Below are 21,428 nucleotides of genomic sequence, written 5' to 3'. Positions count from 1 at the left end.
GCAGATCCCACAGCAGGCTGGCAAGCAGGACTGGGAGGTTTACCTTCAGGCATAGCATCCTTCATCACTGCCAGCACAACACATGCTCCAAGTACTCAGCACCCCCTTCATCACTGTTGGTTTCACTCCACTTCCTGACACCACATGAAGCTTTCCATCATTACTACTTTAGGGAAGGTGGCACATGCACTTGTCTGCTGATGCCAGTGCTCCCTATTTGTAACATCACGGAGTGGACAGCAAAAGTGATACCTGGCAGGGAAGCTGCTCTGCCCCATGACTGTACATTCAAGGACGCAGAGACTTTGGCTTATATATTTTTCCCTATTTGTTACAAAAAAGGATGCCTAGCAATCCTGCTGGGAGAAGGGATGGTTAGGGTGTCTGGAGATTTCTCTAGCCACATCTCAGCTCAAGAGAGAGCCTTCCTGGACAAAAAAGTCTCTCCAGTGAATTGAGCTGATGGTGAAATTCAGAGATGCTCCTTGTGGGAAGAAGATTATTCACTCTTTCCCATGTCAGACCTGTTCTCTCCTTTCCACCTAAGGGCTATTTAGAGATTCATCTGATTCATGGCTACCAAGAAAACCCAGATCCATAAGTTAGTAATTTTAGTCCAGATATAGCTCACTGCCTTGGGCATTACTCAGACATATATAGGCCAGGGAACTGGTGCTGAAATGCTTCTGAGGACTTCCAAACATAGTGTTAAGCAAATGGACAGGTAAACAGATCTCTGGGGATGATACATGGACACTGCATCTCTGACTTAATTACAATTGCAGTTGATTTTCTCACCTAATTGACTGCCACTGAATATCCAGACATCAAACACTGACACAAGGTTTTACAGCTCTTCTCCAAGTGAACACTGTGAAAAAGATAAGAATACAAAACTCCCCTGATTCAAGCCAGGGAGAGCAGGAGGTCACACACTCACATGCACTGAAGAGCCCAGTCTTTCGTCCCCCTTGACAATGGGAGCAGACACTGAATGCTCTGGTAAGCCTTTGAGGATTTAAGAGAAAGATCAGCTGGTTGAGGTGGAATATTGTGTGGGCCACCAAACAAAGCCTCAAATGTTCATTTGGAAGAGGGAAGGTCATCTTTAAATCCCATCTGCTTGGTCAGGGAAAAGGCAGTTTCCTTGATCACCCTTTCCATTTGCAGCCCCCACATCACACCGACACTCCAAGGATTTGGCAGTTACTATTTCTGCAGCACTGACAGATTGGAAACCTGTTATTAAGCACCAGGGTGGCAGGAGGAGGCAGGTTTGTGTCAAGAAAAGCAGCTAAGTAGCATGTGGGCAAGAGCCTTTAGCAAGAACCCTTCTTCCTCATCTAGAAATGGTCATAGGGTCCCTTCTGCAAGGAAAGAACAACTCCCTGCTCCTTAAAGTCTCAGGTGCCAAAGACTATTTTGCAGCCTATGTCCCAGGAGTCTTTGGTTGTGAAAAACCAAGCTCATACCTTAGGCAGGAAGGATTACGCATCTGAAGTTTTAAAGGTCAACCTCCAGGCTTATTCTCCTGAATTATTTACCCTACACTGAACGAATGCCAGAACTAGGAGGACTGGTTTATCTCTGTGTACAGGGAAAGAATAATCCACCAGCGTTGCCTGGCCAACTCCAATGCTTACCCTTTGGCAGGTGAAGGATACATATCACCTGATGACTTTGGTAAAGTTTAGTGCCAATAAGGCAAACAAAAAATGAGATACAGTATCATAAGAAAAACTCCAACCTGCTTAGTCTTCTCTTTTGCAGAATATATCTTCTCTGAGTGCTAACTCATGTCTTGGCTTGCATTTTGCTTCTAATCCTATTCTCATTCACACAGATACCACTTCTACCAGAGCCTGCTAGTGTGTTAAGCCCAGGAAAGGCTGGCTTAGTCTTAAACCCAGGAGGTAGCTCCAATCAAAGTGGTGGTATTCTTTCTCAGCAACAAAAACACAGGCTTGCTTACCACGCTTGCCTCTGAAGATTTTCTGTGGCCTCCAAAGACAGCTAGGTACTCCCACAACTCACCAGGAAAGAATCATGGGGCAGCTCGGCTACCTGCAATCCAGGAAGACTTGGGAAAATGCAGAAATGTAGTGATCCACAGCGGTGATCACACAGAACTGTGGTGCAGTGGGACACGACTCCTCCCAGCTAAGCCACCTTGTCCAGTGGGACACCCTAAAGTGAAAATCCCACCCTGGAGAATTTGGCACTGACTGGCAGATCCATTTCTGAAATTGAATTAATTTTATTTTGATCAGAAATCTAAACAAGACACTTCATAAGCTTCAGGTGAATAACTGATACTAGCCAGCATAAATACAAGCCTGAGATGTCAAAGGATGATATGTATATGGATTTCTCCCATGAAATCCCAGTCTGCCAGACCAGTCAAACAACAGGAGATGCCAGCTTCAGAGACTCCCCTGGCAATGCAGGTCAGAGTAGGGCTGAGCACGTATTTGCTGATCACTAAGCAGAAAATCAGACGCCATTAGGGGAGATGACCACTCCCTTTATACCAAGACAAGCAGCGCTGCTTTGCCGCGATGCATGACATGAAACAACCACGTTATAAGGCAAGTCAGGCACCCAGTGATTGTGTGAGCTGTGCAGCAGCTCCTTGCACAAACAACCCACTCTGCAAACCTCGATTTCTCATAAGGAACAAAACACACTACGGTAAACCTGCCAGCTCATTGCAAAGCAACCAGGTCCATGCTAAAGTCCAACACATGAGCTGTACACCTGGGAAGCACTTCTGAAAACAAATCAGTTACGCTGTGTCAGCTGCTTTACATATTTTGTTCCAAGCACTCCCAGTCAACAGCTCTCCTAGCAAAATAGAATAAATCCCAAACAATTCTGCTTTGCGCTGCTCAGAAAAATAAAGCCCCCAAACCTTCACCCCAAGCTCTGTTTACACCAAACCTGCTGCAGCCCTGAACAGTAGCAACAAATGGAGTGAACTAATGTGTTGGTGACAAATAACCCATTCAAACAACACGAGCATAATTATAGGCTGGCTCTCTGATGTAATGTTGGGTACAACACTGCAGATTATTACATTCACCTTATGAAAAGATTGCAGACAAGAGCTCAGTTGGTAACCCAAACAGCATTATATACCACTAGCCTGTCAGCATCAGGCGTGCATGCACCCTGGCATTTGAAGTCCTGGTGTTTAAAGTGATAATCCAATGTACCAGGCATCACTGATCTTTATATAAAAGGGGGCACCACTTTTCCTTTCAACTGGAGCTAGTTTTCATTTCTCATCCTGAAGAGTTGTGTGGTGCTGCCCGCAAGTGGCTATACTGCACAGCAGCTTGATCTGTAGCACTCCAGGTCCCCAGAGAGAAAAAAATGATCAATACTCCAATGCTGCTTTTGTAAGAGGTGTCTAAGTGCTTCCCTGTGAGGTGCTGCTCCTCTGGGCTTAGAAATTACTCTGTAGAGAGCATGAAATCGCCCAGTGCAAATTCATAACCCTAACACAAACCCCAGCTGCAGTAAGGAATTAAAATGAAATTCCCCGGCGAGCTGTAAGCTGGTCTATGGGCAAATAGAGCATCTGTGATTTGTAGAAGGGACCTACAAAAGAGACCAATACCTGGAGGCTAAAGGATCAGAAAGACCATGTTAGAGAAGAACCAGTTGGGGACAAGGAAGTGTCACATTGCCCTGCAAATATGGCCCACATAACAGGATGAATTTTGACAGGGAGTTACATCTTCTTGGTGGGTCTGGGGAGGCAGGGACTTTGATCTGAGAAAGAGGGCAGTAATCAGAGTACTGGAAGGAAGACAAGGGCATTTGAAGGGTCAAACTTAAGGTAGGAAGGTGAGCAGAGCCTAGGAAGTCTCCAGAGAAGTGTCTGGATAGTGACAGTGAACACAGAAAACAGACTGAATCTCCTATTCCTTGGACACAGCCAAAGGACACTAAACTTCTCACAATTAATTTCTTCCAGAGGGATCTCAAGTTGGCTTTGGCTCTCCCTGCACACAAGCTGGAAGAAGTCTCATGACCACCTGTAACCTGTCTTGATCTCATCCCTCCACTGCCTGGCAGCCCACCAGTTCAGGACCAGCTGGTCTGGGCAGGCAGGCTTCAGAGCAGGATGCTGGTGCTTACTCAGCACAGCCAGTATCATAATCCTAGATGGAGACCTGCAAGTGCGTGTTATAAAAGAGGATTCATGAGCCATGGTGGATGCAAATGGCCCTTCCTGATTGTCTTCTACTGCCTGGCTGGGTATTGCAATCTGATCCCCTGCATGGGCAAAGGCAGAAAACCAGACTCACCTTGAACACCAAACTGGTGCTTTGGTCACACCCTAGGATGGCTGGCAGGGTTGTCCCCTCCTGGGTGTGACTGCTCTGGGCCCATGTGAAGGCTGACAACATGCTCCTGTTCCAAATGACACCCAGCACACGCCTCTGGCTGTCCTCGTGGCATGTCACATCAACCTCCCACTGCAGGACAGCCTTCCCACAGCACCTTCCCATGGTGCTCTGCTGACTACACTGACCCCCATCCGGGACAATATGAGTAACATGGCTGGAAGATGAGAAAGCAGCTGACAGGCTTTTGTGTGAGGTCAAGTCATCTCCTCTGGGGCCAGGAAGGACTGGCAGTCAAGGGGAGGAAAGTGTCTGGGTCTGAGCAGGAAAGAAGGGGAGAAGTGATGTTCTCTGCTCTCACCCCCTGTGACCGCAGGAGCCGTGACAGCCTCTCTTCTCCATTCAGCTCCAAACACAGCACTTGGATTGCTACTGGAACCATCAAGTGCCATCAGATATCAACATATTGTGGCTGGGGGTGGAGGGGCAAGCAGCTGCTTGCCCAGCACCTCCTCTGGTCTCAATCCAAGGCTCCCCTGAGCCTGGTCTCCCCAAAGTGCCCAGCCCACAGTGGAGTGGGTGCCTGGCAAGCATTGTGCCCATCAAGGCTGCTGCAGGCAGGCAACGGGAAGCTGCCAGGGTGGTCAAAAACTCCTTGGCAGGGTTTTATCATTTTAAAGGGAACAAATTCCAATTGATTGCCCTTGTAAGAACCTGCACGCTACTTGCACTTCTAGCCTAAGCAATAGAAATTTTAATTGCTTTGGTAATTACACTTTCAGCAATGCTGTGGCCCTTTGTTCTGAGGAGGAGGCCAATATCCGCTGTTCTCCGGTGGCCCCGTCTGGCTGCAGCCTGGAACAGCATTTGCCACTTGGAGGGGAAGGGACACTCCTCCAGTGATCAGGGTGGCACTGAGCCTTGCCTTGCACATCCCTGCTCACACTGACCTCTGGTGCACCAGGCACACTGCCCAGGCCAGAATACATGTGCTTTACTGTTGACTGGGATCACCTCCACTTCCTTCTGTTAAAGCTGCTGCTCAAGAACTTCTCCTGCTGTAATTTTTTCCCTGAAACTGCGCTCCAGGGTGCACACTTCCAGTTTTTCCCATGCATCAGCTTGCCGTGTATTGTTTGTGTTTCTTCTCTGGGCTGTGAACAGCTCCAAAACATGGTGCAGACACAAATGTGAAATCAGTTTAACTTCTAGATACATCTTTAGATGGATGCAGAAGGTCTGTTATCTCCTTAGGTCCAGCTGAGCACCATCGAAGCCTGACTAGGCTTGGGAGAACACAAGGCCTGCAATTTACCCAGGGAAATTGCTAACGAAAAATTATCGCAACTGCCACACTACTGTACAGATAACCAAGTAACCTGTTGAAAGGCCCAGCACTTCACAAATCTGGACTCTGCTTGGCTGAGGAGGAGCTGCATCCAGTGTTCCACTGCACTATTCAAATGTAATGCTCTGTTGCAAATAAAGCTGCAGCACACAAGCTCCTCCAAATTCACCTAGGGTAAAACCAGAACTGAACACATGTTTGGCTCGAGAGCACTTTACCTTCAAGAATATGTTGGCTGTAACACAGACCTTCACGCTTCAGTTCACCGGCCAAGGATTGTTGGAGGCCCTGGGCTGCATGCACAGGGCTTAGGGGGATAAGTGTGTGCACAAACTTAGGAAGCCTCTCCCTGGGAAATGGGATCCTGCTCACCCCAGGTTGGTCCAGCAAGCTATAAAATAGAAAGCACGGGGCTCCACAGGGAGGTGTAATTGCAATTTGGATTCGTCAGGCACACACAAAGTCTGTGTTTGCTTGCAATCCCACTCATCGTGCCTGCATCGTATTTTTCCAACCCATGATCCTGGCTGGCATGGCTCAGGGTGGCTCGGCTCCCACGCTTGCCAGAAATGCAGGTCACAGCCATACATCTCTAAATCAACAGCTGCCAACATGCCACAGCTACTTTGTCACATGCTGGATCACTCACCACTAAAAGCAAGGTTTCCAAGTGGAATTGCTATTGGCCTTAGTATTTAAACAAAACAGTTCCACTCCTGTCCCCAGAGTTTCCTCAAACAATGGCACAAAACACCCACTGGAGCCCAGGGAGACAAGGGTCTGCAGCAGAAAAAGCCACGGCTGCTGATTTTTTTAGATATACACCACACAATTAGAAACACTGCATCTATAGACTTCCTTAACAAACCCCTAGCAGCTCTAGGGGGTTTCTTTTCTTCCCAGTTCATAGTATGTTGTCACCTTTTAAAAGCTCAAAAACAAACACTCTTCCCTTGTTAATTTTATGCTTTTGCACCTAAGGACACTTTTAGCTCAGTGGTTGAGGTATCAGTTCTTCTCATCTGTGCCTCTGGGCCTAGGACAGCTCAGATGGGACCAGGTATCATGTGCTAATCTCCCATCCACAGGTGGGAAAGATTCTCTCAGAAACTATCTTCTTGTCTAAACACTGAGATCTCTCAGCTTAAAAAGGAGCAGGTGCTGCTGTGGATGCCCCTCTTCCTTGTTGGGAGCATTCTCTTCAGCATTTCAGAGCAGATCTAATTACAGGCTGTTCTGTTCATTTATAATTTCATATACACTCCTTTTTTTTAGGTTAAACTTCAATAACTGGCAAGAAGCAGAACTATATGGGTGGAGGCAACAGGCTGTGGATTTATGACATGCTGGTATTCAGGCAAAGTAATGCAGCGCGAACACAGAAATATCCTGAACTGTGCTGCTGCCGTCAATTTGATAATGAGAATGTGATCTGAAATAAAAACATCTTGGGTGCCAATTCACTACGGCAGCTAGTAAAAATAGGCAGAATACCTAGAAACTGAGGACTCTGTGCTCCAAACATATCCAAAGCTTGAATATCATACAGTACCTTATAAAAACAGAGTGCGTGGCTGCACTGGGGCTGCAATACCACAAACAAAAGGCTACTCCATGAACCCATGTGAGCTTGAGCAGATAGAAGAGGATGCTGCACCTCTCTGTAATTGAGTAGAAGCAAGGGCTGCCCTCTTTTGGGCTTGTGCAGCCTTGGATGCTTTTCCCCATTGCTCACCTTCCCAGAGCCACCCCAGCACAAAATAGTTCAGTGTTAGAACTGCAAACATCCCTGGGCAAAGCCTGGCTGAGTTCTGCCAGGGACCATTTTACACAAGAGCCAGCCTTTTAGCCAAACAAAAGCAGCTTTTAAAGGTTGCAGAAGAAAGGGGGCTGCAAGGCCTTGTGCATTTTAAAGGATCCAGCCTTTACATGAGCTGCTCCCAGTTTCAGGTCAAGCCTGAAGCCTGCATTAATCTACTTTTAAGTGGTACAAGAAGTTGTTATCCCTCTGCCAGAAGGCAGGGCAGTTTCCTTTTAGTGCACCTTCCTCTATCTGCTGCATGCAATCTTCCCCGGGACTTACTTGTTGCTGTCCCGGTACTGATAGATATAACAGCCTTGAGGCATCCCGCTCTCCTGGTCCAAGGTGAATGACAGCTTCAGCTGCAGAAAAGAGAGGGGGTAGGGGAGAATGAAAAGAGAGAGAGAGAGAGGGGGAGGGGGGAAAAAAAAAAAACAACAATTTAGGCTCTCAGTCATCACAGCAGCTTCAAGTGAGGCTTGTGGGAGAAAGCTTAACTCACCAAGACTGACACGCAAACACCATGGCCTGGAACATACCACAGGGTTCCAAACCTCAGAGAAAAGTCACATGCATTGCAGAAACCTCTCGTTTTTTCCACCCTTTGTTACTATAAAGTGTTTGTGGTTCTTCTGAAATGCATGGGTCATAACAGTTCACCCCTCCAAACCCACCCACACACACCACCCTTCACCAAAGCGACTGCGGTTCCCCTCAGACACTAAAGAAATGACTCTTCTCCATCAGCAGCTGCAGTTCCCACGAGCCTTTCTCTGAAAACTTTCCCGGCCCCTTCTCGTTCCTCCAGTGCATTAGAAGAGAAGAGAAACCACAGAGGGAAAGGTGACAGATTTTTCCTTCTGTGCAGAGTTATTAAAGAGCTGTTAGAAGGGTTTGCAGTTTGGATCCGTGTCCGGCAGGAGGCTATGAAATGACCTGGAAGCTGCTTTCTTTGCAGCTCCAAGAAGGCACTCGGCAAGGGCCTTCAGATTTCAAACAAGGCTCACATTATTTAAGGGGGAAAAATTAATCCTCTTTCAACAAGCAATGGAATGGTTCTGCAAAGAGACATTTTGCTGAAAATGTAGCCAGGGGTTTTAAATGCTTACACTGCCTAGAAAACAGCACGGGGCTGAGCCCTGCCACAGGGAAAACATCTGAGCAGACCCTCTTTCTCCAAGGAAAAGCTGCTGGGCCCCAAACAAACCATTGTCCCACCAGCTCCTGCAGCCATGAGGTGCAGTCCCTGGGCTCTGCAAAAGGGCTGCAGATCCTGACCAGCCTCCAGCTGGCTGGGTAAGAGGGGCAGCATGCTTCAGAGGAGGTGGCTGCAGTCTTCATGCACTGAAAACTTTGGCTTTTTTAGGGCCACAAAGATTATTAACATCAGGGCTGTCAGCACTACTGGATTGTGCAGAACTCTTGAAACAGACTGGAAAGACCATAGAAAGGGCTAAAAGACAAAGCAGGTTTGTTATGATAAGCCCATCTGTTTCAAACAGGGAAAGAAGAGCAGTGTTGAGCCACTCCATCTGATCACAGATTCCTCTTTGCTGGGCTCCAAAGAAACTGTTAACTCAAATTAACAGTTTATTCAGGAATGAACACAGAATTAAAACATCTTCCTCCTGTAGGGCTGCTAAGAAACTTCGTGTGCTGAGTCATTAGATGGTGCACTGATTTTTCCTTCCCTAAGGGGTAGCAAAGTCATATGCTGTGCTTCCACTGACCCAAATAAAACCGCATACCATGAAATCATAAAAAAAATCACCATCTTGGATAGTGAGTTAAGAACTGAGTACCAGACTGAGGCTTAATCCAGCTGATCTTCCTTAACTTCTATTCCCCTAACTCTGTAAGCCATTCTGAAAACAGATACTGTCATGGCACATGGCAGCTACCCCATGGGGGCAGGAGGTCAGAAAGAAACAAGCAACCTCCCCAAGAGAGACAAATAATCACCTTGTTGTGGCACAGGCAGAAATCACTTGTCTGCAACCAGAGCTCCCCAAGTGAGTTGCCCTGGTTTGAGGAACTGAAGGAGAAACTGGGAACTACTCAAAGCCATTTTTACGGGCCAGTTTTTCCAAAGCCTTCCTGTTAGAATATCAGGAAGCACCTCTGAGGCAGAAGAGGTAGTGATTACCTCAGGCAGAGCTCCACCTGGTTCTGCGCTTTGAGGAATGGGCACTGCATTGCAGAGTCACTAGAGAAGAAAAACAAAAGAAAATGGAAAATTGGGCAAAAGTGTGGCTTTCACCACTTTCAATAATATTTCAGGACAAACTCAGGAATGTCTGGGCCTCTGATTTGCAGCTATCAGCTAAGCAGACTTTGGGATTACATCCCTGTTTATAGCTCACCTGGGGTCTGGACCCCTGAGACCACCCAGGGCTGGAGCCAGCTGACTGAGGAGACAAGTCCAGGGGAAGGAAAGGAAGGAAAAGGGCTGGGAAGGAAATCAGCCTTGTTTGGACAGGCTGCCAGGGAAAGCTGTGGGGCAATCAGGTATGGGAGGGTGACCTTTCCACTATCTGGGGGGATGGGGTCCCATGGAACCCGCCTACCCAAAAAGGACAGATCACAGTTCCCAGAGATAACAGTTTTTCAACTTTGTTATTTTAACCCTTCTTTGTCTGCTCCTGGTATTCCAGAAAAATAAAACACATCCTGTTTGGCAGGCTTAGCTGTCTCTGCTACCAACTAAGTGCCAGCAATGCCTGTGTAAAGGGGACTCTGCATGGCTTGACCATTTGGGGCAATACTGTCAGGCAAGAGGATGCTGCTGTTACCTGCAGTGACCTGGAGACCACACTCACAGAAATGTCAGAGTCAGGCTGTCACACAGGGAGACATGTAACTAAAGGTCTGTCCCTGCAACCATAGCTCAAGGAGGCCATGCTGTTGCTGATGCACAAAACTCTTCTCATCAGCAGATCTCTCCTGCTGATGCATGGTCATGGCCAGCCAGGAGGGGAAAGAGGGGACCTCTGATTCTCACTCAAGCCAGGAGGCCTTACAGACCCGGAAGGAACAGCCAAGCTCTGGCTGTATGGCCAACACCAGCTCTTCAGCTGACTTTGCTCATCTGATGGCATTTGTCTCTGCAAAGAGCACAGAGCTCCCAGGCAAAACACATCACCTCTACTAAGGCAGGTTAAGAGGTAAAGAAGGGCCAGGTGAATACTGCCAGGAGGCAAAATGGCATGCAGAGACTGTAAGCTTCCTACTGAGCTTGAGAAAAGTTGTCCACATACACTGGATATCTCAAAGCTGGGTTCTCTCTGACCACTGACCACCCTCAGACATGTGCTCACTTCTACACAGTCATGCTCAGCTTTAAAGTCACATATGCTTCCCAGCACCTCAGTACTTTGGAAGGTTTTCTCCACAGATCCTTCCTCTAATGCTAAAGCTTACCTGTGAGGTGCCTGCCACCACAAATCTCCCTGACCAAATCAAGTAACCTTTCCCAGCTCTCCGTACACCCTACACTGCTGCTTCTCTCTGGTCCTATCTTCTCTTTCCTTTGTGAAGCACAAAACCTCAGGTTATAGATGAGTTAAAGAAGGTTGCAGGGCAAAGCTAGGGGCAGGAGGTTGTCAGGAGCTGATTGACCACTTTATCATTCTTCCTATCTGACTTGTGATACAGCAATGTCATGAGACATCCAGAGCCCCTCAGATACACAAAGCCCTACAAAACACCCAAGCTTTTGCAATCCTCCCTCTGGCACAGCTTTAGCTCTTAAACAATTTGACAACGCTGCGCCAACACCATGCACTGCTTTGAAGCTCCATTTCTGTGTCAGTGCTCTTTGTTAGACTTGCAAAGGCTTGCTGTAAAGCCAGCAAACAAACTAATACCAAGACAAAGGGAAGGGCATCGCTCTTCAAAATACCAGATTTTATGCCTGTAAGGATAATGGGGGACTGAGGTTCTTTTGGGAAATGCAATTGCCGGGGTGACCCCATCACAAGGATGGCTCATCAGATCAAGGTATCTTCAGCATTAAACAGAAGAAATAATTTCATTTTACAAGACACTGCTGGGCTTCAGCAGGAGAGGAGAGGGAGAGGAAATTTCCCATCCCTGCACTATGGTGCAATTTGGCTTGCACTGCCCTCTTTGGTAGTGCAACCCTGGAGCTCACATGCTAATAAAGATCCCTTTCCACTTCAATAGCTTTGCACATAAAGAAATGCTCAGCATGGTGCGTGTGTGAACTCAATGGGAAAGGGAGCTGGAACGTAGCCATGCTGAGAACAGAGTGCTGCCTACCAGGCAAGCCCCATCAATAATTGAGATGTCAGAGGCACAGGGAGGTTTGTGAATAAGAGCTGTCAAAAGGAGTAATTGGGATCTGTGTGGATACAGTGATGGATAGGCTTGCTCACCACCAGACACTACTGCAATACACCCAAACAAGAAGAGGAGCAGAGCGATGAAATTCAAAGGGGCTGAGGAAAGCCGATGGGCAGGACACATTTCCTCCATGGAGGAGAACATGTCATCCAAGGTACCAAGCAGGTGTGGGCACACTGACTGGAGACTGGTGGAAAAAGCAAGAGAATGCAAGTGGACTATACCTGGTAATGTTTGGAGGCACATATTGTAGGCTTACAGTGATGGTAATGCCATTTCCTCAAGGAAAGTCATCTCCTGCCCTAAGTAGTTACTGGGCACAGGAGGGATGTGTGCATGTAACACTTGTTTGTGCCATGGCTCCACTCTCTAGGTAGCTAACATCATCGCCATCTGTATTCCTATATCTTTAAATCCAGCAGAGGGTGTAGCTGGCTGACAGGAGGCTACCTCCTTGCTCCTCCACCCATCAGATACCAACATGCCTCATCTGCCCCCAAGGGTTCCCACATACTGCGTTGACAGTGATGAGCAGACAACAAACCAGCACACAGGCAGGAGACACCAGCCAAAGCATAAGTGCCCTTCACTGCACCAACAGCTCTGTGCTTCCTGATCCCTGTGAGGACCCAAAGCCCCACACTGGTATAGAGGAGGCTGCCTACATCATGGGGCTTCCTCAGTCAAGGTCAGAAAAAGGCTTTTCAGAAACAGGGAGCAGTGCTTAACACTGTCATGGACTTCCAGGCATGCCTGAGCTTCAGCATGGCCAGCAGCTGTCCTCGTTTTAAAGAAAGTTTTAGATCTGCAGCAATTAGGGGTCCAGTCATGCGATAAAGCCTGGTAGCTCCAACAAGGAGAGAGAGTGAGGAGCAGCCTTCTGGCTGCTGAAATGCTGCCAGGACCTCTATTGACTTGACTGGGCAAATTCTGCATGTCCCTTGAGTAAATGGTTTGGCTTGGATCCCCGTGTTCCCAGCCTTGGCTCCAAGCAGCAAACCTCCATCATTAGACGCAAAGTTTTCTCTACGCATGCAGTGTTTCACAGAGGTATTATCGATTCAGCTGAGTAACCAGGTCAAAGATTTCAGATGTCCCATTTCTAGGGCAATGTAAGGGCATGCTTCGGCCAGCCTTGGTTATAACTGTTCAAGGTAATTCCACTAATGTGGTGGGGTATTCAGGCAGAAAGAGTTCATCCAGGTCAAGGACGAAAGACGGAACACAGCCTCCAAGGCAAAATTCAGGGATCTGGATCTCATGATTACACAGAGAAAAGTCTCCTGAAAGGCAGGGGTTCTTTTCTGTGCTTGGCACTCTTTCAGTTTTAACCCCATGTGCATGGAAGTCCAAAAAGACCAGTATCAGGTCCCTCTTGGAATAAGGATTACCGCCTCAAGCAAGCTCTAGAAAGCTTTTTAAGAATAAACTTAGTCATCAAGCAGGTTTTTATGCCCCGCCTAAATTTCAGTTTTGACCCAAAAAAAAACCAGCCCTGAGTCCTGACACTCACTTTTAAAACCACAAAAAACGAGCTGTGCTCCAGTAACGTAATCACAGAATTTTCTGGCATCTTGTCCCTTAAAAATACATCCATCTGCCTTCACACAGGCCATCAAACTCAATCTTGTTCACAATGGATTTCCCAATTCCTGTGTGCTGGAAGGACTGCAGTGGTGCTGGCTGTGCCGTCTGGACAAGCCCTTATAGAAGTGCAGGCTGCAAACCTCACAGCTGTGTTTTCACTTAAAGAAGCTGCTCTTGAGACCAAAGCACTTCTTCCACAAGCTTTTCTATTTGTGCTACAGTTCAAAATTGCTGGAGAGAGACCCTGGGTAAAAGCTGAAGAACATGTGGTAAGGACAGGACAGGGGTAATAAAAGAAAGACCAAAAGTCCAACAGTGGAAAAAGTAAAAAGACAAAGAAACTCAATACCAGCTCAACTAGTTACCTGGTGCATTTGGTTTGGGCTTTGCAGAAAGCAGATGTTTGGCCAATCTCAGTACCTGGTTATGGGACTGCTGTTGCTTTTCTGTTTTACAGTCTCATAGTTTACTCAAATGTTATTTCTCTCCTCTGTTGCTGCCTGCAACCCACAGCTGCATAAAATACATACAAAGCCAGTGAATCCAAGACATGGGAAGATGGAAGACAGCAGACAGCTTTCTCCCCTTCTTAAGCTAACCTCACAGGCAAGAGGTTCCCAGCTTGAGACCCAAAGTCACAATAAGCTATTACTAAATTACTCCACAGGCTGCAGCAGATTTTGCTCTACGATGCACTGAGGACCCTGGGGTCTTCCCATCATGGCAGTAAAGTCACCAGTGTGTGTTCTCTAGCACATATGAGGGCTGCTCTGTTGTTGTCCAATGGCCCCTTAAATCTCCACTACAGGTGGTCAAGCAGTACAGCAAAACCAGAAAGAAGTATACTAGATCCTTTGCAAAGACACGTGGATGCTGTCATCGAAATGGCAAGCTGGCATCATACCCTTGGCTTTTATTTCACAGCTGCAAGTCAAGGCTGAAGAGCCTTTCTGGAAAGGCAGGGTAGGAGACAACTTTTACCACTTGGCAACAATATTAACTGCAAATGAGTCTATTTTAAAACATTCACACTTGCCTTCATCAGAGGTTTCAAACACAGTATGCAATCCATGAAGAAATGGATCCAGATTTATTTAGAAAGAGGAGCTGAATACTTCCGTTCACTTCATAATTTATAAACTGAATGAGCTCATTCTCAGATGCATGATTAGGAAACCACAGGACTGAAATACAGATTATACAATTGCGAAGGGTTTGCGTTGGTGGATTAAAAATATCTTCTTCAGAAGCTAACGAATTGTGACACCACACCGCATGCTCTAGACCACTAGGGACCCGTCAATGAAGTTAAAAATATTTGCTACACATACATCAATTTTAAAATAAAAGCAAAACATCCCTAGGAAATGCCACATAAAAAACTGTGACACTAACAAGATACATGCCAAATTTCACTGCTTGGCCGTTTTATGTTACTCAGAGCCTGTCTCCTAGCTTCTCTTTAAAGCACTTCAGGCTCTTGTGCTTCTCCCAGCCCCGCTGGTGCTCTGACAAAAGAATTTCACTGATTTAATCTTGTGCAATAACAAAGCCTTCACAAGCCAGGCTGTACCAGCCTCAATAGAGACCAGAAGTTTTAGGCCACAGAAATTTATTAAATTTTGAAGACTGATGATGACTAACAGACTTTATGGGGATGTGGGGGAATAGTTAGGTCCTGCCCTGTCCCAATGGTGTTTTCAGCTGGGAGATATGGAAACTCACTTGGGAAAGCAGGAATTTGGGAGAGGAGGATGATCAAGACTCTATGAACATAGATTGCAATCAGGAATTGGAAACAACCTCAGAAATTCCAGGGGAGGCAGGACTGACCCTTCTCAAAGCCATTAGAGTTGCTGGTAAGTCAAATCTCTTTGTACATGAAGAAGCTGGTAGCTGGAGGGCAGCACTTGGACATCACTCACCTTATCAGAGAATTAAAATTACCCAGGAGAGACCAGAGGCGAACAGCCAGAGGCCAGGTGAGCAGCAGGGGGACCTGTAACTAGTGTCAATGACAACAGGCAAGATCAGGACCTGCTGGATGAGAAAAGAGATAGGAAGTGCAGACACTGACATCTCACTGGAGAAGGGGAGCATGACACCAGCAGCACCCATCACTGACACCCAACAATGAGAGACACCCTGGGCATCATAATCCCCCCCAGCTCATCAAAAAGCTCACTGTATAACAGGGGCTGGCAGAACAGCAAGTATATTCACCACTTTGAATATCCTGGTGCAAACAGACCAACCAAGCAAATTAAAGTAACAATGAAAAAAAAAAAAAAAAGGAAATACTTTTCACTATTAACAAGAGGAGAAACTTTAAAATTTCTCCTAAGCTGACAAGTGCCAGCAGCTGAACAGGCAGCCATTTTTGTGCAGCCGTGGCACCTGCAGCCTGCTGGTAGGTCCTACGTGGGACCTGCAGGGGTCTACAGGACCAACACCAGCTTTTTCACAGGGTGGGTGGTATGGAAATCCATGTATATGCCAGCTTGAGTTGATGAAGAAAAGCAAGGCCTGATCAGAAAGGGATATGTCCCAAAACTGTACACAAGAGTCTGAAGGACTTAAGAAAAGCAATCAGAGTGTTCCACATTGGCTTTAGATGAGAAGTGATACAATCAAGTGGAAACCCTCTCTAAACTTGCTGCTTGGTATATTGTTACTAGAGAGTACTGCAGGTAACAGGTCATCGTCCCCAAATCCTGTTATTTCAGACACCTGACAGTCATGTCTGAAAACAGATCTCAACTTCCTGACCCTAGGTCTAAGCAGCCTGAAATTTAGCTCTCGCTTGGCTCTGCTGTTTTGAGAGAGACCACAGTCAGTAGAGAACAATGTTGCAGCTCCCAAAGAGAGGGCAGACCCAGCCACTGATGGGTGTACAGTTCTGCTAAGGAACACTGCACCACAAGGGAAACACAGCTGTTTCTTGAATGGAAAACAGAACATCAGCAACAGTAAAGGTTCATTTGATGATAAGCAAGGGGACAATTAGCCTTTCATGAAGTGCTGGATGGTTTCTGAGATCTGCCCCAGCCTCATGCCAGCAACAGCATGAGGCAGTGGCTGCCTGAAGGAGGATGGACACAGCACTGCCTTCAAAAGGCACAAGTCTTAAGGAAAGGCAAGGCAAGAGCTGTGGGTGCAGATGTGTCTGTGCATGTGGCAGGAGGAGAGACAGTTTAGTGCCTTTTATTGCACCTGACTATAGCACAACTTTCCCACCATCCCCAAGAGCCTTGGAGGATTCTGACAGACACTGTACAGATCAGCCTATTTTGTGTCTTCCCTAGGACTGTTTTGTGTTTTCCTGTAATATGCCCAGTCTTTGTCATTGCTTTTGGGAGGACACAAGAAGCTGAGGGCAGGTTTGACACAGCAAATCCTATTTTCTTAAGTTTGTTAATGCTAACTGCTTCCCGTGCTGAGACATTAATGGAGTTGTGTGCCCAGGAGCACAGATTAATTCAGTGTCCAGGTACGTCCTCATGCCTGGAGGGATTTCCGTGGAGCTGCACTGGAAGACAGATGAGAGCTTGTAATACCCTCCATACAAGAGATAAACCCATTAAAATATGAACATCCCCTGTGCTGACATAAGAGCTCTGCCAGGTAACAAGAGAGATCACAACAGTAGGTCTAAATTTAGTTATATCTGCAAGCCATTAAACTACAGCTGGGACTATGAAGATGCAGAATACTCTGATCACACCATGCTGATCTCAGTTTGACAGCCTTGCTGTTCTCCCCCATTCTTTGGGGTGCTGCTGGGAAACACCTGGCAGTCCTGGAGTCCAGCCCTAGCACTGCTGACCCAAGCTTTGCTTGTTCTCTGGGGACAACGTGGACTCTCCTGCAGCTTGTTACAACCTGTGCTGTGTCCTTGGCCAAATCTTCTTTCCCAGACACTGTTAGTAGCAGAGGATTGGAAGGTATCTCCTGCCATACACACTAAGCCCACTGATTTCCAGAGAGCATCTTCTCCACACACTGCATGCCATGAAATGCCACCCAGCATCCTGCCATGGCTCCACGGGCTCCCTCTTCCCTAGCCAGAGGCAGGCTGTGTGCCATGACCTCCTCTCCCTTACTTAACAGATGCTTAAACACAGTTGCTTGGTGCATGAGCAGGCAATCCAAAGCTTTCCAAGATGCTGGTAGAGGGATGGGCACCCTGTCCCCCAGCTAGGCCCCAGCCAGCCATCTTCCTCAGGCTCCCAATCGGGCTGCACTTCCGCAGGGAAGTGACTCTGGCATGTAGGTGCTTCAGAAAGGGCTCTGGCAAGATTCACTCCAAAAAAGTGCAGAGTAACGTGAAGTATTTTTGTAGGGCCAAGTTGCTGTTGATCAACATGGCTGCTGATCCCCTCCCTAGGTTGGAGTGTGGGAGGTAGGGTCAGTGTCTTCGTCCAGCATTAGGGCACAGCAGGCTGTTTATAACCCTTCATTCTGCTTGTTATTTACCATATGTAAGGGGTTCAACATGGTTTATGTTCGGCAGTTGTGGTTTCCAAGCAGTATGGCATTTCTTCAAAATGAAGATACGTAGTATTTTAAAACTATTTTTAAAACCAGTCACAAATCTGCAATCTTTCACATCACCTCTCCTTTCTCCTATCAAACCCAAACCATAACACACAGTCACAGAAGATCAGCAAAGCTCACATGTGAGAAACCAGCTACAAGAAACTCGTGTGCACACAGGCTCACAGAGGGAAACTCAAAGCTTTAATTCAGTTAAAACTGCTACAAGCTATGTTTAAAGATTCAAGGACGTCCAGGATGTAGTCCACTGTTTAGAGTTGTGGGTACCGGTACCCCATACATGGAGAAAGAGAATCTAAGAGCTGAACAAAAGCACAAGGTATTTATTTAACAATCTGCTCCCGCAAGTGCAAGGAAATTAAAAGGCTTCCTGCCCCTGGGAGTTCAGTATATGAGCAACCTAATAGTGCATCACCCTAAAATCTCATCACTGCCTGCCCTTGCCAGAACTGACTCCACCCACTCCCAAACCAAGTCACAACACAATTGAGTCCCTGATTCCCATTTTTAACATACCCCTCCACACAGCAGAGTCAACTGGGGTAGGGAAGTCTTAGAAAAATCTTTACAAATCATCCTTCAAAGACAGTCTCCCTAGAAATGCCTGGCTTCTGTAGAGCATGGCAGCTCTTGCAGAGCTCTCTGTTTTTTGCAGTAGTTTTGCATAAATCAGCCTTTCCAGTTTCCCAGCTTAATGGACTTGGGGCTTTGTTGGGTAAATTTGAATTGAAATTGGAGTTGTCCATACCAAAGCGGTAAGTTTTAAAGACAGAAACCAACACCATATTTTACAAAGACAGTAAAGTTCTTAAAATTAGTTATTTATTCCAACAATATTAAAAGGAGGCACACTGCTTTTTCAGTCATTTTTCCATTCGTAGTATTTTGTTTTGTTTTTTTAAACCCATGAGCCCAATCCTTAATTTCTCAATGGAAAAGCTGGAAGAAAAAGATCACAGAGACTAAGGATCAGTCTCCCAGATCATCCACTGCACTCACTTATCCTTGGGGGGGGTTGCTGGGTTTGTTCTTGAGGTTAATTTTTTTAAATATACTTTGAAAGTAAATAAATAAATAAAAATATCTCCAGGCATCAGTATTAGGTTGCGAAGGAGATACAGACAATGCATGAGAGGCTAGAAAGGAGCCATTAAATTCTAAGGCTGTAGAACAGGAGAGGGGATTAAGCCTGGTGATTAAATTAGAGGATGCATGAATGCATTCCAATGCACAACATCACTCAAGCACTGGACAAAACATATGGCAACAATGGAAAGCGCTGCCCACGAGGTCACCTTTAATATGATTAGCCATGGAGGCCTCAAAAGAGATCTCCCAAGTACTGGCATGCTAACCCTCCTTTGTGCTGGGTGCATAAGCACCCTTCGAGGTTCCGTGAGCCCTGCACAAATGGCTGCTGTGTGTTTAGGGATGTGCCCACGTCCATTGAAAGGGGGACAAAAAAAATATGCGCCTCGAGACCGGGTGAGAGCGCTGAGAGTGGCTTTTGTTCCCTGCTCACAGGGCACCAGCAGGAGCTGTCCCCCGGGTGTCCTGGACGACAGCTGGGTCACCCCATGGGCTCTCCTGTTCCGCTTGGACTTTTCAACTCTGCTGGCCTGCATTCACCGGCATGGCTCACCTCTTTGAAGGGGGAGAAAGAGCCTCATCCATCACTGACACGAAGGGAGTTAATTCACTTCTTTACAACTGGAAAGGCTTTTGCTGTGAGCAGGAGGGAGTGCAGGAAGAGTAATGAAATCCAAAAGGGAGCCAAATGATGCTTTCCTCTGCTCAACGCCAGGGCTGGCAGTGTTTGCTGCTGGCACAGCCTGTGGTGGGTGAAAGGAGACTTTTGTGGTATGCCATTAGCTACTTCCAGGGCCTCAGTTCATGTTTACCACAGCCACTGTGTTAATTCACTTGGTATTTTTTTCCAATCCTGTTGATTGCACTGCAGAACTGACCGAGTCCGTTTGGAAGCCTTGCTCACAGAAAGCAGAAGCAAATTGCTTTTCAAAAGAACTTTTTTTTCTCTCCCCTAAACCAAACCTCACTCTGCTTTCCATAAACCCAACCTAAGGCTGAAAGCCTCACTTAAAGATGAAGAGCAAAGGTCCCTGCTAGGCTTTGCCCCTCTTAGTTATTGCCCAGCCATGTCACTCAAACCTGGTGTGGCAGTGATGCCACCAACCATAGGAGCACCCATCTATACTGCCCAGGCTGCCATAGAGGGCATCTCACACCCCAGCATTTCTCAGCAGCCACACCAAGTAAAACCTCTTTACAACAGCAGCCAGCAGGTTGTCTTGTCAACTGTAATGAGAAGAAGCACTCGATGACATTAAAGATTATCTCATCTGAGTCAATTTGCAAGACTTCCTTACTGTTAACAGGTGAGCCTTCAGCCTGCCGAACTCTACCCCCAGGGACCTTGGCACACTTGGCCAAGCTCCTTGCAAGGTTTCTGCAGACCTTCAGTGTTTCAGACTCTGAGCAATGATTAAGCAGAAACATGTGAGGGATGAGCCCAACAGCAAACTTCTTGTATATGGTTTCTATCTGCACAGCAGATGAAAGTCATAGAAACAGCATCAGAAGGAACTCACTCTGGCTACACAGGTCCCAGGCACCTCTAAAAGCTGTGACAAGGCAAAAATGAACATAGACCACTACTCTCAGTATTCACTGTCTGCTCTACACTTTAATTTAAAAATCCCAGGACACTGATCAATAGCATCCCTCCAGCATGGAAAATCTTAGACCTCAGGTGCAAGGAGGACTAAACACACTCAAGAGCAAGAACCTCCTACAAGTGAGATGTTCATCCCACAGCGCTTTAATACTCTTTTGCACTCTTCTAACAAAAGGCAAACCTGACTGCTATTACAGCTGGTTGCAATGGCACCATGTTCATGGTCTTTAAATGGATTTCAAGGAACCTGCACTCATGCTTGACAATTTGAAGAGATGACCATACTGCACAAAGATTTCAAGGCTGGTCCCCTGTGTAAAGGCTATTTGACAGCAGCATCCCTTGGCACCATGTTAGGATTCATCAACAAACCAACTTCTTACTTCTACCTAAACATGAGAAACCAGCAACTCTTCAGCTCACTTAAACAAGCCCGTTGGCTCATTAAAAAAAACAAAAACAAAAAACCCAAAAAACTGAAGAGCAAGGCAATCTGAGCACAGTAGTAAAGAATACTAAGCATCACTTTCAGTAATGTTTGAAAATAATAAAAAACAGAGCTGAAGTGAAAATTCAAAACCTCAAAGTAATCTTGTCCATCCATACATGAGAAGGGAAAAGTTTATACACGATGCAACAGAAAAAATGACTCACTTTCTGAAATGCCAAAGCCTGTTTTAGTTCATTCTGTCTTCTGTACCTGCTAAACCCATCACTGAC

The 21,428-nt window shown here is 46.5% G+C and overlaps 1 protein-coding gene across 3 annotated transcripts in view; it reads right to left on the bottom strand.

Annotated features, from left to right (window-relative positions):
- The window catches only part of DIS3L2 (DIS3 like 3'-5' exoribonuclease 2), a 177,450-nt gene that overhangs the window by 29,430 nt on the left and 126,592 nt on the right, over positions 1-21,428 (bottom strand). For all 3 annotated transcript variants that reach the window (XM_071752443.1, XM_071752444.1, XM_071752441.1), the window contains one exon: positions 7,787-7,866. In XM_071752443.1, coding sequence (XP_071608544.1) covers positions 7,787-7,866 — 80 coding nt within the window. The remainder of the gene's footprint in view (positions 1-7,786; positions 7,867-21,428) is intronic.

Source organism: Heliangelus exortis, chromosome 9 (genome assembly GCF_036169615.1).
Source record: "Heliangelus exortis chromosome 9, bHelExo1.hap1, whole genome shotgun sequence".
Lineage (NCBI taxonomy): Eukaryota > Metazoa > Chordata > Aves > Apodiformes > Trochilidae > Heliangelus > Heliangelus exortis.
Note: the sequence above shows the minus strand (reverse complement) of the source record. Positions and strands in the feature narration are given on the sequence as shown.